General features: G+C 39.4%; 3 protein-coding genes and 1 long non-coding RNA gene across 5 annotated transcripts in view; 1 reads left to right on the top strand and 3 right to left on the bottom strand.

The window, feature by feature from the left end:
• The window catches only part of LOC113498044 (protein trapped in endoderm-1-like), a 49806-nt gene extending 45034 nt beyond the window's left edge, over nt 1–4772 (bottom strand). The window contains exon 1 of one of the 2 annotated variants that reach the window (XM_026877934.1): nt 4512–4772. The gene's annotated coding sequence lies outside the window, so the exon portion shown is untranslated. The remainder of the gene's footprint in view (nt 1–4511) is intronic. The other variant, XM_026877935.1, reaches the window with a different exon arrangement.
• The window catches only part of LOC113498030 (sodium-dependent neutral amino acid transporter B(0)AT3-like), a 423880-nt gene that overhangs the window by 262577 nt on the left and 143642 nt on the right, over nt 1–17661 (bottom strand). The gene's annotated exons all lie outside the window — the stretch shown is intronic.
• Nucleotides 6565–12089, bottom strand: LOC113498061. The gene is made up of 2 exons (XR_003400946.1): nt 11939–12089; nt 6565–6665 (listed from the first exon to the last, which is right to left on the bottom strand). It is a non-coding gene; the product is annotated as an uncharacterized LOC113498061 (long non-coding RNA).
• LOC113498034 (threonylcarbamoyladenosine tRNA methylthiotransferase) lies at nt 12182–16994 on the top strand. The gene is made up of 8 exons (XM_026877918.1): nt 12182–12402; nt 12768–12942; nt 13443–13600; nt 14033–14299; nt 14924–15089; nt 15655–15762; nt 16073–16238; nt 16558–16994. Exons 1-8 carry the CDS (start codon nt 12225–12227, stop codon nt 16960–16962), a joined length of 1623 nt encoding a protein of 540 aa, XP_026733719.1. The 5' UTR covers nt 12182–12224; the 3' UTR covers nt 16963–16994.

Below are 17661 nucleotides of genomic sequence, written 5' to 3'. Positions count from 1 at the left end.
CGTCAAATGTACGCGGGTGAAAGGTAAGACGCTGACACCTATCATGGGTAACTTACCGGCTGATCGCTTAGAGCCTGGTTTTCCATTTATTCGAACAGGCGTAGATTATGCGGGGCCAGTTTATATTTTAAATCGTAAAGGCAGAGGAGCTCAGTTAACCAAAGCCTACATTTGTGTATTTGTTTGTTTCACGACGCGAGCTATGCATTTGGAACTTGTTACTAGTCTTACTTCGAGTGATTATATTTTAACTTTAAAACGCTTCATTAGTAGACGAGGTAAACCAAACGTTATCTTTTCCGATAACGGTAAAAATTTTGTGGGGGCTGAAAAGGAGTTTCCTTTGTTTCTTAAGAGAGAAGCGGAGAATATTACAAATTACGCGACGGATAATAACATTGAGTTCCGATTTATTCCTCCGTATTCTCCACACTTTGGCGGTTTGTGGGAGAGTGGGGTACGCTCGTGCAAGTATCATCTGCGACGCATAGTAGGTAACGCGAGACTAACTTTCGAGGAGTTTAGCACAGCTTTGGCACAAATCGAGGCCGTCCTCAACTCCCGTCCGATTTCACCTCTATCCTCTGATCCTTCTGACCTCACTCCTCTTACCCCTGCCCACTTCCTCATCGGCCGACCGTTGACCGCACCAGCATCATCGGACGACTTCACCGAGCGGCCAAGTTTGAGGCTGTCCCGCTACGAGAGAATAGAACAGCTTCGCCAGCAGTTTTGGAGACGCTGGTCTACAGAGTACATCTCTGAACTACAAAAACGTACTAAATGGAAGACCCAACAAGACAGCATCGATATAGGCAGCCTAGTACTTGTCAAGGATGACAAGCTGCCACCCCTGAATTGGCATCTGGGGCGAGTGGTACGGGTTCATCCTGGAAGAGACGGAGTAACTCGAGTCGCCGACGTCCGTACTGCTTCGGGCATCATTCGTCGGGCTGTGGCAAAGATATGTCCGCTGCCGCTGCGACCGACGAGCGAAGATTTGTAACATCACTTGCGATACCATGTTGGAAGCCGCAGCTTCCAAGGCCGGGGCCATGTTCGCGCCATCTATTGACGCTAGTGTGGACTAAACATTTTGTGCGTAGTGTCAGTGGTAATGTGTCGCCATCTAGCGACAAAGTGTATCAGACTATCGATTGGCGCCTTTTATTCGTGTTTGGCGCGCGACGCCCCCGCCATCCTTCTTCTTCTTCAACCCTTCTTGCAAGCAACACCGATTGTCATGTTGTATCGATAATTTCAGTTTTAATATATATAAGTTTTATAAAAGCACAGTTAAACGTTTTATTTGGGAATCTGGACGAGAACCACCGATCCTGCACACATGTTATAAAGCCATGAATTATCCGTCAGTTTGCACTTCATGAGCTCAACAAGTAGAGCGAGTTACTGAGACATCATACGTTACGTTAAATCAAAATTACAATTTAATTATTCGGTTACAATTTGATGAGTGTGATGTACTATCGATCATAATGCTAGATTCCATGAGTAGTAATTGTGTTTAAAAAAAAAACACGAGCAGTAAGGCAACTTTCAAATGTTAATGTTAATTTAAACGTTGGTAGATTCTATGTTCAAAAAGTTTTATGCATTATTCATTGATAGAAATTTGGCTTCAATATAAATTGTTATATTTGATATTGACGTGAATTTGGGATGGTATACAATAAAGTATAAATTAAACTGTATCTTCCAAAGGACAGAGAAGGGTTATTTAATTATAACTATTTATTTCGATAACCCAATTGATTACTTAGCGTAATATTTATTCTAGCCTTATCTGTGCCAGTTTAATTCCTAGACAGAGTCACAAGCCGTTGAGCGTAGGTTTGGTTTACGCAACGAGTGATAACATTCAATTATTTTACATAAATCTTAATGATAAAATAAGCTGTCTCGATGATTTTACTTTGCATAAACTTTTACGTCGAAGTGACGTCATGCGTTGTCAAAGTGGACATAGTTGTGTAATGTATTTTGTCTTTGATAGGTTTTGTGTTTCTAACTTCCTTCATGTATCTTATTTTTCTAGGTATTTCGATGTGAAGTACCCAAACATCAATGTTAACATAGTTAACCTCCTAATAGTAAATACTTTTTTGTTAAGCATTGTCGGTAATCTTCCTATTTTTTTTTTATACTCTGGTAATTTGAAGAAAGCTTGGTATCTTGGTTTTTGTCTGGTCTTAAAACAACGTAATGGTCTTTGCTAGTCAGTGATTCACGCAAAGCCTGATTAGGAGTAACTAATTAATAAAATATTTTTATTCAATTTTGCCACTCATAGATTTGTTATCTGTGGTCGTAAATAATATTTATTTAAGCACGACCTCTTTGATAAAGCTCCTCTATTATAATCGGCACTAATGTTTGACATCGTATTTCGAAAATAGAATGTTCAAGTATTATAATGCCTATACATTTTTAGTTTATCGCATTGTTTGCTTTAATTAATATACAAAATTAAACAGAATTCATTACAATTTAATTTCTCAAAATGATCATGTTTTTGTTTCCAGTAGAGCTAAAAGCCACTTTCGAACAGCAGTTACAGATCTATACACTAGGTGGGTTTGCTTTTTGTTTAAATGATCGGTAAAATTACTCGTTTTTATTTAAAATTATATCGTAATAGAACGCATTGTTACATATAATAGGCAAGTTATGAAAAAAGTCCGACGGGCAAACAAAATGTTTTAAGCGTTTTTTTACACAGACATAAAGTTTGAAACTGGGGGCCCCGAAAACATTTGTTTCTCGATAGAGTAAGGTAAGTATGTACAAAATAAATAAATAAATAAGAGGTTGGTATTTACTACGAATACAAACAGTGATCTCATAGCAATATTGAAATTGCTTGATTAGAATAAAGGTAGGAGTTGTTTTTGAAACAGTTATTAAATAAGTACATGCGTACAGAGAATAATAAATATGGTTATAAATTTGATTCATCAGGGAAAAAGAAGATCAACTAACATGTCCACCTGTCATGTTAGTTACATCATGCTATCATCGAAACCCTGTTCTAGGGCAAAAAAAGGTTCGATACCGCTTAATAAAACCTTTTTTACCATAGACTAGAGATGTGTTCTAACAGATGACAGGTGGACGGGGCACGTGCTTGACACGCGCTGCTCGTCCTACCCCAGTTGTGTGTGCCACCATGCCCAGGAGTCCGTAACGACCTCGCTCCAAACAACATTAAATATCCCAAAAACACTGCAAAAATGTAGACGTAAATAAAACATTAATTTAAATGATCGAGACTTAGCGTTGCGTTCGAAATAGTTGGAAATAGAATAAATAGTTTGTTTAGCGGAGTGCCTTCTGTTTAGGTTTGGGTAATGTTAGGTCAGGCTAGTTTTTAGTTCGATATTTGAATTTTAAAAGCGTCGAGAATTCTGGCGAGTATGATATTGTACAGATTTTGAGGAAGCTATCTGACCTTTTGGTAGCGATTTTATATTTTTGATGCAAAACACGGCTACGATTTACGTCATTTGACACAAATACAGTTACAGTTTTATCATAAAATATAAAAATGAATTTTTTTAAATCACTGAACTAAACACTGATTGATGATAGCTCGGAAAGAGAACACATTATAACCGAAACTTAGCCTCTTTGATCAGTCGCAGTTTAAGTAGTACTAAGCAGAATAGTTTAATTAACTTCAGCAAAGTAGGTAGACACATTGTAAAATTTTTTAAATAAAGCTCGCAGATTAGAACGTTGTTTACGAAGTCAAATGTCTCCTTGATCGTATCTTATGGATGAAGGTGGTTACCGGTAAGCAAATTATAGTGTAAAATAATAATGCTTTAGAATACACCTACATTTCTATTTTCTTTTATCGTGAGAAATGAGACACTAATAACAAACTAACAAGTCTCGCAGATTCACACACTCATCTTGCTGTATTGCTTTTAATATTAGCTTAACTTGTTCCTTAAGACCTAAAGTAAATAAATAATTTTTAAAATTTTAAAAACGATAGGTAGATTAACAAAATAAGTACCTAGGGTACCTCCCTGAAAAGTGTTTTAACTCTGTTTCCGATTGACGGATTGTTGCTATAAAAGGATGCTGCAGAATAATACCCAGGTGATATTATTTATTGTTAGAATCTAGATCCTTTCAAAATATCTACATATATCACTAAGGTCTTTTTTTTAAACAAGTTAAAAATATATATTAATATATATTATGTAGTTGTAATTTTAAGTATTTTTTTAGTTTAAAAGTAGCGTGCTGTTAAATTTTAGTTGTGCCTAAGTATTTTATAATGAATATGTTAAGTTTAAACAAACTTATGCACAAAATAAGCAAATCATATACCTATACCGGCTTCAACTGTGAACAATTAAAGCTTCTATTACATACTTCCCAATATTTTTACATAACTTAAATCTTGTCAATAGTGCCAAATATTCTAGATACAAAGGGGCGAATATTAACTAAAACAGGAACCATTAAATAATACTTACCCAATTTAAGTTCAAAATGATACAATTACGGTTTCACAAAAGTTCCACACACACGATAAAGTTCCACAGTATTTACTAACACCACGCACAAGCAGCTGACACGAGACACCGCACGCAACTGACGCGCGCGTTCTTTCTGCCACCAGCCCGCGCAAACACGACCGGAGAAAGGTGAACTTTTTTTAACGCATCGCTGCACTAAAGAGGTTTTCAAAATCATAAAACTCCACTCACCGATTTTAAACAAATTGTTAATAATTATTCTCGAAAACAACAAAGCTAGAGATCGTATAATAACGGTACAAAGCTTTTTGCTCGCAATAACATTCATATTCATACACCGTAACTATGATCTAATCAGTAAATTAAGCGGCAATAAAACGCAAAACTAACGAGATTAATTTTTAAATTTAAGTAATAGCTATTGTTGCTGTACATTTAAAAAATAAATGACCGCAAAGATGACGAAAAATCTCTTATTAATTACCGTTGATTTACAACTCGAGCAACATGAAAATAATAATTTATGTAATTACTTACGTTTTAAAGGTAAAAGTAAGAAGCAATTAAAGTAAAATGAAACGCTTGTTAATTATTACTGTTGTTAGTATTGTTGATAATTAATAGTTTTGAATGTGAACAGACCGATTGAAATTCGTTTTACAAGCGGCTGACCGCAAACGGCGCCAAAACTCTCAGACCTTAGCTCTGCCATTACGACGACAGCTGCTGCTTCTACGACCCATTGTCACTATTGTGATGCTTACTTTTGTATTTATTACAACTGATTTTAACCCGTATTAGAATGATGTAAGAGCTATTATTGATTATAACGACACTATTTAATGTTACCATGAGTCTACTAATGTGCTATTATTAATCGGAAGTGTATATTTTTATTGGGGTTTCATTGAAATGAGATTTCTATAAGATCGCAATAAGTATTAAGACACCTATTTTTGGTTAGTTATTCAAGTTTAATACGATATAAACATCAATTAATGGCAATGATTAATGGTATATTATTGTTGGAAATAGGTCTTTATTGCCTGGGTTCTCGTCTACAGTAACTTTGACTAAAATATTGGTTACTTAAGATATATTTTGAGTGTACCATTCCCTTAAGATAAATCATTAGAGTCATGCTTCCTGTTGTCCTTCAGAACTAGACGTCCATCCATACCCATCTGCGCCAGATATTTGTAAAGGGTGAGAATTTATTGTTGGAGCGGATACAGGGGTTGATAACTGGTTGTTCTGGTTTTGTGGAGCAAGTTCTAGCTAACATTTGGCTATGTATAATATCGCTAACTTAAATCTAAGTATTATATTAGTTCATAATCTTAGTTTCCAAAGATAGGTACGCATGCATTCTTACGGCTGATTTGAGTTAAAGTATTAATAAGAAAACTACAAGATTTTTTAATGAAAATATCTCTGCAAAACGTTACTTGACTTGGGAATTAGACCGAAGCTCTAATCGTGTCTGCCGCTAGATCAACGATGCGGTAAAATAATTAATGTTAGAAAATAAGTTTGCACCGGCATGATTAATCAACTCATATGAACAGAGTAAATTGCTCTAGCCACATTATAAAGGCGATCGATTGCGAATGTTTTTATTTTTTATGTGTGTGTGCTGTGTGAAGACGTAACATCTTCACACTTATATGGCGGGACAATGATTGGCGATTGTAGTAAGATATGGATTATGGTTACCAGTTACCTAACTGGTAATTTATTGGTAATATAGCTCTTCTACACTGTCGTGCCCTACAGGGTCCATAGTGTACTATACTTACATTATGTAACACCTGTATAACATATGGAGTGCAATAAAATATTGAGCATTGAGTATTAAGCCGCCTGGCTCACAGTTTACAGATTAACAAGGTAAAAGACTTATTCCTTTGTCAGACAAGAATAAATAATAGTACATTTGAGAAACCGAGCCGTAGATCAAATCTTAATATAATAAATGTAGACAAAAATAAATCTATCCTAGACTTTTTTTTTTTTTTTTTTTTTTTTTTGCTTATGGCAATCTGCTAACTGTTTTAGCAATTTCTGCCAGTGTCGTGTAATGACCACACATGGGCACTGTGAAATATAATTGTCTGGAATACTAGTGGTTTTTCGGCAGGATTCCGGTGCCTAAAACAACACAAAATAGATGTTAGTATTTGCTTATACATACTATAGATATTATTTACACGTATATACTACATAGTTATAATTTAATATTGTTAGCTTTAATAAATCTACAAAACGCACATATAATTCGGGGATTAGGGAAAAAAGACAGGAGGTGACGGGTGTTCACTGGTCTTTGAATTCCCAACTGAGTCACGACCCGATCCAAAGCGCAATTTTTGTGCAGGGGGCAATTTAGAAAGATGTGGTCGATGGAACCTTCGTCCTGACCACAGATACAAAGTGGGCTGTCGCGGACTCTAATTTTGTGGAGGAAAACTGGAGTGCAGCAATGACCAATACGGATACGGCATATTACTGACGTAACCGTCTTTGGAACCTTTTTGAATTTATAAAACCACGGTTTAGAAGGAATAGTAGGCTGAATTGCTGCATATGCTCCGCCTTTGGCCTTACTGGTCTCAGACCAATAAGACTGCCAGGCCACGAAGAGGTCAGATTTCGCGCTATGGATCAGGTCGTAGACTTCAGTTGAGAAATATTTCCGGTCTGCGGAGCTGCTAGAAATAGCAGCTTTCGCCGCGACATCCGCACACTCGTTGCCTGTAATACCCCTATGTCCGGGAATCCATGCCAATATAACCTCTATGCCCTTACTGGAGCAAGAAAACAAAAGGTTTTTAATATTAAAAATAATGGGACTGCGAAGGAAATCCTTAAAGGGATTTTTGACAATAGCCTCCAGGGCACTACTGGAGTCGGAAAAAATAACAGCTTTAGAAATATTGCTGTGTGCCGCAATGTATAAACATGCCTCGAGAATGCCAATGCACTCTCCAGTGAAAACAGATGTTTCCGGAGGGCACTGGAACTGCAAAAAGGTTTGGGAGTTTGGGATGTAAACTGAGATACCGGTACAGCCGTCTGGGGATAATTTAGATGCATCGGTATAGAACCTAGCATAATCCGGCCATTTGTCACTAATAATTTGACAGAACCTATCATTCGCCTGAACCGAATCCTTATTTAAACCTATGTTAATAGAGACTCGGGGAACATAATCTAGAACACTATATGGGGAGGAATAGACGGGTAATTTGGTACACTGGCGAATAGGGGCTGTTTCCTCCACCAACTTTATTTTTCTAAAAGACTTTATAGGGAGAGGGGAGTCCTTATGTCTCCAATAAGAACTTTGATTGCAAAGCTGCTCCAAAGTAGTCAGTTTAGACAGAATCTTGTGGGTAGAAAGAAAGTAGGACTTATAAATGAACTTATCCGCAAGATACTGCCTACGGAGAGAAAGAGGGGGGTCGCCACTCTCGACTTGCAGAGCGTTTATCGGGGTAGACCTCATACAACCCAAAACAATGCGGAGAGACTTTGATTGAATGGAATCTAGCCTAGCCATAGCAGCTTTGCTGCATGGTTCCAGCCAGAAGGTTCCATAATCTAATGAACTCCTTATTATGGCATTGTAAATGAGTTTAAGAGTAAATGGGTGAGCACCCCACCAAACGCCTGCCAGAGCCCGCAACAAGTTTATCTTCTTCTCACATTTATTGAAGACATAGTTAAGATGGGAGACTCCAGATAACTTCGAGTCCAAGATGACTCCTAGAAATCTCACCCGGTCTACAACCGTAATGGGAGATCCTTCGATTTCCAGGCGAACATCTGGGCAAACTCGTTTCCGAGTGAAAATTACACTGGAGCTCTTAGGGGCTGATAGACTGAGTCCATGGGACATAAGCCAGTGATTTAATGAGTCGAGGGATATTTGCATGGATTCCGCTGCTCGTTCCATGGATGAACCCGACACATATAAGCACAGGTCATCCGCATACTGTAAGATCCGACAGTCGACGTTGAGAGACGTGTGTAGGTCCGAAGTGTATATGTTGTACAGGATGGGACTGAGTACCGAACCCTGAGGAAGTCCGCGCCAAACGGTTCTTGGTTCAATGTTTTCGCCTGGGGTATGGAGCTTAACAATACGTCCTGACAGTAAACTACTTATACATTGGCGCATCTTACACGGAATACTCAGCTCATGTAACTTACTTCTGAGTACGGAAAGAAGGACGTTGTCGTAAGCAGCAGAGATGTCAAGAAACACCGCAAGGACAGACTCATTCCTGGAAAAGGCGATACGGATGTCTGTCACTAAGATGCCTATGCTGTCCATTGTACTTAAACCCCTGCGAAATCCGAATTGCGTTTCCGCAAGAAGGCCGCGACTTTCGATGAACCACACTAACCGGTTTTTTATCAGGTGCTCGAACAATTTCCCAATCACAGGCGACAAGGCGATGGGCCGGTAGTGGTCTGCGCAGTCAGGGGATTTACCGGGTTTAAGGATTGGGATGATGAGCTGGGTCTTCCAGCTGTCAGGGATATATGAGAGGGAGAAACAGGTGTTGAGGAGGGATAAAAGGTATAATCTGCTTTGCTCTCCGGATTTTTTAAAGAAGGAGTAAGGCACGCCATCCACACCTGGAGCTGAGTCCCGAACGTGATTGAGAACCGTCTCTAATTCACGGGTCGTAAATGGCGTGTCTAGAGGATCACTGGAAAGAGGGGAGGGTTGAATTATAGGGCATTCCTCACTAAGGGGAACAAAGGGAGGGGCTAGTTTTGTGAGGAATGGTGAGGCCAGGTCATGGGGAATTGAGGAGGAATTTTGGTCTGAGCAGCCACGACTATACCCTTTAAATTTATTCCAAACTATGGAGGATGGGGTTGTAGGGGTAAGGGATGCACAGAAACTCTTCCAACCTTCACGCTTCTTTTTCCTAAATAGACGCCTGGATTTAGCAACAATTCGGTTATACTCAATCAGGTTCGCTACCGACATAGCCCGAATATACCTGAATTCCGCCTCCCTCCGGGACTTAACCATGGCAGAGCACTCACGGTCCCACCAAGGCGGGGATGAGAGTCTACCAGAGGCAGAATTCTTAATCGGGATAGAGCCGTCAGCTGCCAAAAGAATAGAACCCAAGTACCGCTCCATACAGGCGCCTAGATTGCCGGATTTACACTGGGTAAAGTGGTGACCATGTTATCCAGATTTTGAGAATACAAGTCCCATTTAGCATCTGAGATCCTGTATTTTAAAAGCGGGGTTTTGTCCCTTTGTGGAAGCATTCTGTTCCTCAGAGTGGAACATATTGGGTAATGGTCGCTACCATATGTTAGCCCCAATCGTTTCCACTCCAATTGTCCCATCAAACTTGCCGAGCAAAGGGTAAGATCTACACAGCTTTTACTTTGTCCTGGTCTGGGTAATCGCGTTTCTGACCCATTATTTAGGACACATAGTCCCACGTCATCCATTATATCCACCAAATCTAAACCCGGACTGTCACAATGGTCGGATCCCCAAAGAGCATGATGGCAATTAAAATCGCCCAGAATTATTATGGGGTTATGGACAACACACATTCTTTTAACTAATTCTAAACAATGTGGATTAGGAGATGGAATGTAAATAGAGATAAAATTAATGCCCTGAAGGTTTATACCTACAGCATTAATCTCATCCCCATGGGGAGGAAGGGAAAGGAGGGAGTATGGCAGGGAGTTATTCACGAGCATTGCAGCTCCGCCATAACCGTCAGCACGGTCATCCCGGAGCGTGCTATACCCGGGAATTCTAAAATTGAGTCGTGGGGTTAACCACGTCTCAGATATAGCAAATATTGCTGGTGTGTACAAGTTAATGAGATGTGATATCTCATGTCTTTTTGGGAGAGCACTCCTGGCGTTCCACTGCAGGAGATGGAATGTGATGGGTTTGAATTGCTTTCAGCAAGTTTGTGGCAACGTGGTCCGGTAGGGAGTAATTGGACAGGAGAGTGGCAAGGAGCATCACAATCTGTTCGATTGTGGATGCCTTCTCGCTTGGAGGTGTAGGGTTTTCAAGTAGAGCACTACCATTGGGAGAGGGAGGGAAGGAATAACTATTTATGAGGTCCTGGTGTGCCCGTTGGTCATAACCAGGGGCCAGAGGAGCATGGGTTTTTGGTCGAAGGAAGACAGTCTTCCTGTATGATGTTGTGGACGCCTGGTGGGAGTGCATTGGATGAGGAGTTGGAGAAGGCTGAAGAGGGTGGGATGTTGAGGGGGCTGATGCTAGTACATCAGCGAAAGATTTCTTAGCTGCAGGGAATAGTTTTGCTGCCTCAGAATAGGAGATATTTTTCTCCGACATGCAAATCTTGATGTTCCTCTGTCTGGAATATTCCGGGCACTGCTGACTATTTGCATTATGACGACCGTCACAATACAAACACTTTGGTTCGTCTACTGTGCAACTGTCTCCAAAGTGCTCCGCCCCACAGCGGTAGCACCTCGGTTTGGACCTACACTGTGTTTTGGTATGGCCATACTTGCAACACCCGTAACATTGGACAGTAGGGAAGTGATATAATTCTACAGGGAGGGCGTTGTGGCAGCAAAAAACTCGCTCAGGAAGTGTCCGACCATCAAATGTTAAGACCACTGTGGAGGTTGGAACCCACTCCGTTTTCCCCTCGCTCTGTACCTTTCTGTTCATGCGCCTAATCTTCAATATTTTGCCAAAACCTACAGGAGTTGATAGATCGTCGAGGCACTCTAAGTCAGTCCAGTCCGCAGGTACCCCTTTAACCACACCCATTCTAGTTATATTAAAAGTAGGGATTACTGTACTGTATCCTTTAGACTTAATGTCAGCGTTGTTAAGGAATGCGTTGGCATCCTCTGGGCCTTTGAACTCAACTGATATACGGTTTCTGCCTATCCTTTTGATCCCATCCTGTGTAATATTCTTAACTTTAAGTCTCATCAACATCTGTCCAAATTTCACAGGATGGATAGATGTACCCGACTTAGGATCAGACTCAACCAAGGATGCAAACACTATGTATGGAGCGACATCAGTATTTGAGTACTTCGATCTGGCAATTAGAGACGGGGCAGTAGTCCTGTCACGCTTGCCAGATGTTGTATCGTCGTCGTGTTTGTCTTCGGAAACATCATTAATGGCGCGTTTACGCTTTTGTAAAATCTGGGACTCTATCGCCTCAAAGGAGGATAGCGGCGCTGATAATATCGGAGTATGGGTAAATAAATCTTGGGATTGAGTGTTGGGAGTGGTTTGGGGAGGATTATTAGGGACGGGTTGCAGTGGATTATCGGGATCTGGGGGGCGGCCCGGAGGCCGGTCATCCACTTCCATCGTGGATCGGCGTCACACGCATAAAAGGTGTAAAAAATGAAGTTCTTACCTTCTATGTGACACTTAGACAAACACAATACGAACAAGACGCTCACAAACAGCACAAATACACACAGAGCACACCGAAAAAACCTTTCTATAGCTTAAAAGCAAAATAGAAACAAACTCCACATGTGTTAGCCACCAAACACAAACCGGAAGTCATCCTAGACTTCTCTGTGTTAAATAAAACGTTAAATAATAAACTAATAAATGTCAACTTGACACTTTTCAAGACGTCACGTCAAATATTTGTCAATGTCATTGTGTCAAAACAATACTTGCAAAGAGGCAAAATGCCAGGTGTTTGTGATGAAATTATAGACGATATTGAAGACTTAATATCGTCACAGGACATTACGCCTAAGGAGAGATACTCTACCAGGAAAAGTGTAAGCGTTAGGAGTAAAAAGCGGGAAAACAAGAATGACGCAGAGCCCGCCGAAAAGGTTATATTGGAGAGTGTCGTGCCAGGTATAACCTCAAAACTTGTTTATATTTTATCTATTTTGTAGTAAATAAAGAATACTGCTAGCGAAATACGTCAAATATATACATTAATGTATGTAGCATACTAAGATATATGACGGTAGCTTATAGTTCGTAGCCATGATTCAATAGATCTTTATTTGGTTCAGAAATTTTTCAAGATATCTTTTAATATAAAACAATTAAAAGTCAGCTTGAAATTTCACACTAAACGTAATTTACAATATCAAATATTCCATAATACAATATCAAATATTTATTTTCTTTTTCTCAAATGCTTATTTTACAATGTTTGTTAAACTTACTACCTTGTCCTTAGATAATATATATTGTATTACCTATTATTCCAGGCACACAGACTATCTACGTGAAGACATGGGGCTGTGCTCACAACAACTCAGACTCGGAGTACATGGCAGGCTTGTTAGCGGCCAATGGTTACCGCCTCACTGATGACAAGTTTGATGCACAATTATGGCTCCTAAACTCTTGCACTGTTAAGAGCCCGGCTGAAGATCATTTCAAGTAGGTATACTATGTAGATGGTGAATGTAATTGTTAAAACATGTTGCATATAAACTTAAAAATATTAATATAAATTAATTATATCAAGTTAATGTTCTTTTCTTTGGTTTGTTTTTTATTAACACATTTTTTATGAATCAGCCTTAAACAGGCCTTAAACTTTTTTGGCTTATATGGAAGTATGTATTGAGCTTTGATCTTATCAAAACATTCATAATGTCAATTTCCCCTCAAGGTTTTCCTTAGCCATTTATTAGTGGCATATTAGTGTCTTATATTAACTTGTGTTTGCATTTTTATTTAGTGGCTTACAAACATTTAAGTCTCATGCACAAGACACCTAAATTCAGGACCTATTAACACTTGTGGTTCTCTCAAATGCTTGTCCTACTCGGGATCGAATCCGCGACGTAGCGCGCACAGTCTGGCTAAGTGACCGCTAGGCAATCCAAGCAATCATTAGTTCTTACTACAAAACTTACATATTATATATTTTTTAGAAATGAGATAGAGTTGGGCCAAAGCCGCGGTATCCACGTGGTGGTGGCGGGCTGCGTGCCGCAGGGCGCCCCGCGCGCTAACTACCTGACGGGGCTTAGCGTGGTCGGAGTGCAGCAGATAGACAGGATCGTGGAGATCGTGGAGGAAACTCTTAAAGGTAACAGCTGTTTGTTGATTGTAATATGTAACGTAAATTGAATTTTTATTTGTTTACCAACTGTCATTACAGGTATTAACTATTCCGGCGGTTAAAGTACCAATTTTATGTGTTTATTTAATAGTCTATGGTGTTCTGTGCAGTGTTTAAATGGTGCGGTACACACTTTGTCACCACACCGGAATGTACAGGCACTGTAACAAATAAAAAGCTGCTTTTTTGTCGTGGTCGAACTCTCTATTAGATACTTAAAACAATGCCTCCATTTTGCGATATTTCCATCTGCATTTATTTATCTTGAAACGCTATATCACGCCGTAAGTCAGCGACGCGACGCGATAAATATGACCATATCCTATGAAACATGCGTTATAAAATGTACCAAAAATGCTTACAAGAACTAATGAATTCATTAAAGTTATTAAATTTCAGGTCACACAGTCCGCCTATTTGGTCAAAAAAAGACAGGTGATGGTCGGAAAGCGGGCGGTGCGTCCCTCCTCCTCCCGAAAGTCCGCAAGAATCCGCTCATAGAAATCATCTCTATAAACACGGGCTGTCTGAACCAGTGCACCTACTGCAAGACCAAGCATGCGAGGGGAGAGCTGGGGAGCTATCCTCCAGAGGAGATAGTGGAGAGAGCGGTCCAGTCGTTTAAGGAGGGAGTTTGTGAAATATGGCTGACTAGTGAGGATACAGGTATGTTTTGGTAGTTTGACTACATGGAGTGGTTGCGGTCATCACGCTAATTCCGTTGTGAAAGAAAAGTTCGATCCCCACGTAGGATAAGAGATTGTGTGTTCGATGAATGCTTGTCTTAAGTCTGGGTGTCTTTCTGCACGTGACTTGAATGTTTGTAAAACCTCCCACAGCATAAAGATTAAAATCCTTGGTTTATTCTTGTATTCACAAACATTACTTGAAGAAGTGAAATTCTTAGATCTCTTTCCATTTCATAACAAGCTGGATTGCATTGTATTATATTACTGTTAAGGTCGTTATTTGCATTTTATTACACTACTAGCTGTTGCCCTCGAGTTCGTCCCCGTGGGTAGAAGATATAAGCTATGATTTATACCTGCCCTGTTTTTTTTTCACATTTTCCGTTGTATCTTCGCTCCTATTAGTCGCAGCGTGATGGTTTATAGCCTAAAGCCTTCCTCGATGAATGGATAGACCATTCATCGATGTCAACACAAAAATAATTTTTCAATTTGGACCAGTAGTTTCTGAGATTAGCGCGTTCAAACAAACAAACTCTTCAGCTTTATATATTAGTATAGATTAATTTTCGGGTTTTAACAAACTCACCCTTATATCTAGGTACATACGGTCGAGACATCGGCACCTCCTTACCGGAGCTGCTATGGAAGCTGGTGGAAGTGATCCCTGAGGGCTGCCGGCTGCGGCTGGGCATGACCAACCCTCCCTACATACTGGAACACCTAGCCGAAGTCGCGCGGATCATGCATCATCCCAGGGTTTACAAGTAAGGTTTTAACATTTGTAATTCCTGTGTTGACGACCGATATTTTTGGATGAATACGTATATCTTTTTGTTTTATCTTCCTATGTCTTAGGCTCGGCCGCCCGTTGCATTCGCGACTTACTTGCTTGTTCTATTGGTCTATCTCCCTTTCTATAAAATGTAGGTAATATTATAGATTTCTAGTCCCCCGCCTGCTGACAGTATGAATTTCTTTTTGCCATGTATTTATATTTCTATAGCTTCGAAAGTTTTTTTTTATAATACGAATAACAGGGTGGGTATTTAAATAAAAAGTAAATAAGTTCTTTATTATTAAATTTAAAAAATGTGAAGGTAAAACGCAACAACAGCAGGAGCAGTGGCTGCCAATAGTGTCAATTACTACATCATAACAAAAATTTTTGTTTACGGTGTATAAGAAAAAAATAAGCATTGGTTATATTTTTTTAGTCTATCTGTTAGACTAATTAGATTTAATTAATCAAATCCCCAATTGCGCACTTTTTGAGTACGTACTGTAAAATAAAGTAGCATCGGATAATGACGTATAATTTTCATATTCAAGGTTCCTTCACGTGCCGGTTCAGTCGGGCAGTGACCAAGTCCTAGCAGACATGAAGAGAGAATACACCAGAGCAGACTTCGAGAAAGTCGTCGAATTTCTAAGAGAGAAGTAAGTATTAACCAATGTTAATGCAATAATTAGACAATAACAAACATAGAATCTTTTTATAATATTTTAAGGTAAAAAAATCACTTACTTGCTAGTGCGACACAATTATTGCGAACAAATAGTTTGAAGTAAAAAAAATTGCTACAAACATTGTTCACTTAACATATTGTGTGGGTAAAAATAAAAAAAAACATTTTTGAACATATTATTTTCTTTCAATCAAACAATCAGTTCAGCTTATTGAAGTCCATAGACCTAAGACATAGGCCTCCCCGAAATTGTGCCACAACATTCGTCCCCTCGTCCCCAGAGTGCCGGGCATGACCATAGCCACGGACATAATCTGCGGCTTCCCCGGAGAGACGGACGCCGACTTCGAGGACACGATGCGGCTCTGCGACAAGTACCGCTTCCCCTCACTCTTCATCAACCAGTTCTTCGCCAGGCCTGGCACGCCCGCTGCTAAGATGACTAAGGTATGTGCTTTGGGATAACAAGATTATTGGTACTTTGGATGGTACTTTCAAAGTACTTTTAAAAGTTCCTAACAAGGAATGTTAAATAGCAATGAGCGAGTTTAATGGTTTATGTCATGTCATGTTTATGTAAGCCTTTTTTGCAGTTGTACCTGAATAATTTAATTCATATGTTCTTGACTATGAAGTAATGACATGATCATGAATTAGTTCTTTACAAAAGTGCCTATAAGATCCTTGTCCATACTGTTAAAATAAGAAGTCACAGTTATAACAAACTTTGCTGCTCTGAAAATAAAAGCCTTATTCATATTTTCAGGTACCCCCACAAGAAGTAAAGAAACGCACGAAAAAGCTGTCTGAACTATTCCGCTCGTACGAACCTTACGGCCACAAAGTCGGCGAGATACAAGATGTACTAGTCACCGACATATCACACGACAAAAACTACTTCGTGGCCCACAACGAGTATTACGAACAAGTCTTAGTACCGAAAGAAGAAAGGTACATGGGCAAAATGTTAACTGTGAAAATAACAAGTGCTACAAAATTCTCTATGATGGGAGAGCCCATAGACAAACCAAAGATGGCCGGTTTGACAGCTCCGTTGAAGAAGGGGGAAGTGTCCGGTGTGTTACAAGTACACAGTGGTACTAAAGTACCGCTGCCGATATATGTGTTGATAGCGGCAGTCATTTTTAGATTGATCTGGATATTTTTATAATACGTGTTATTAAATTTATAGTTTTAAGGAAATTTTGTTTTATTGTTCAACTGGCTTTTATTCCTTTACTACGATTAAATTAAGAAACGAGGGCGTCTGAGTGGAATAGAGATGTTGTTCTAAGCCATGTATTGCGCTGTCGCGTTTTGACAACCAGAATCATATTAATTTAAGGCGGTGGTAGACCCTCAGGTTAGGATGGAGTTTTATAACTATTACTATTTTAAATAACCTGGATATTTTTTTGTGTCAGCTAGAATAGTCATCGTCTTAAATGCTAACGTTTCATGCGCTGTTGCGTATATCCTTAACACAGATTGTTGTCCTCTATGTTATTATAAACGGTAGTTTTTGTTAATTTGTTAAAGATATGACTTATAATGAAATAAATACGTTATTGGTTACCAGAATCACGAAAACTACTCCAAGTAGTTAAGTGAAACTAAATGATTACTATAATATCTGACTGTATGGTTTTGACACTGATCTTAGGTCACCACACTATCGACCATTTAGCGCGGCACTGTAGTGCCGCACTGAACTGTAGGGTCGATCCCCGCATAGCACAAACAAACCTGATCACTATTCCTTTGTTATTAAATCTCTGTTCTTAGCATACGTAAACTGAAGATTTCTAAAAATCACACCGACAAACTTGTTAGCGAGACAGTAATGTTCTTTCCCGCTATGTTTAAAAAG

This window comes from Trichoplusia ni, chromosome 10 (assembly GCF_003590095.1).
Source record: "Trichoplusia ni isolate ovarian cell line Hi5 chromosome 10, tn1, whole genome shotgun sequence".
In the NCBI taxonomy this organism is placed as follows: domain Eukaryota; kingdom Metazoa; phylum Arthropoda; class Insecta; order Lepidoptera; family Noctuidae; genus Trichoplusia; species Trichoplusia ni.
This window is presented reverse-complemented; position numbering and strand designations above follow the sequence as displayed.

Coding starts and splice junctions, on each gene's coding strand:
- LOC113498034 (XM_026877918.1), top strand. CDS start 12,225: ATGCCAGGTGTTTGTGATGAAATTATAGACGATATTGAAGACTTAATA. Junction 12,403..12,767: donor ATTGGAGAGTGTCGTGCCAG/GTATAACCTCAA, acceptor CTATTATTCCAG/GCACACAGACTATCTACGTG. Junction 14,300..14,923: donor GCTGACTAGTGAGGATACAG/GTATGTTTTGGT, acceptor CCTTATATCTAG/GTACATACGGTCGAGACATC.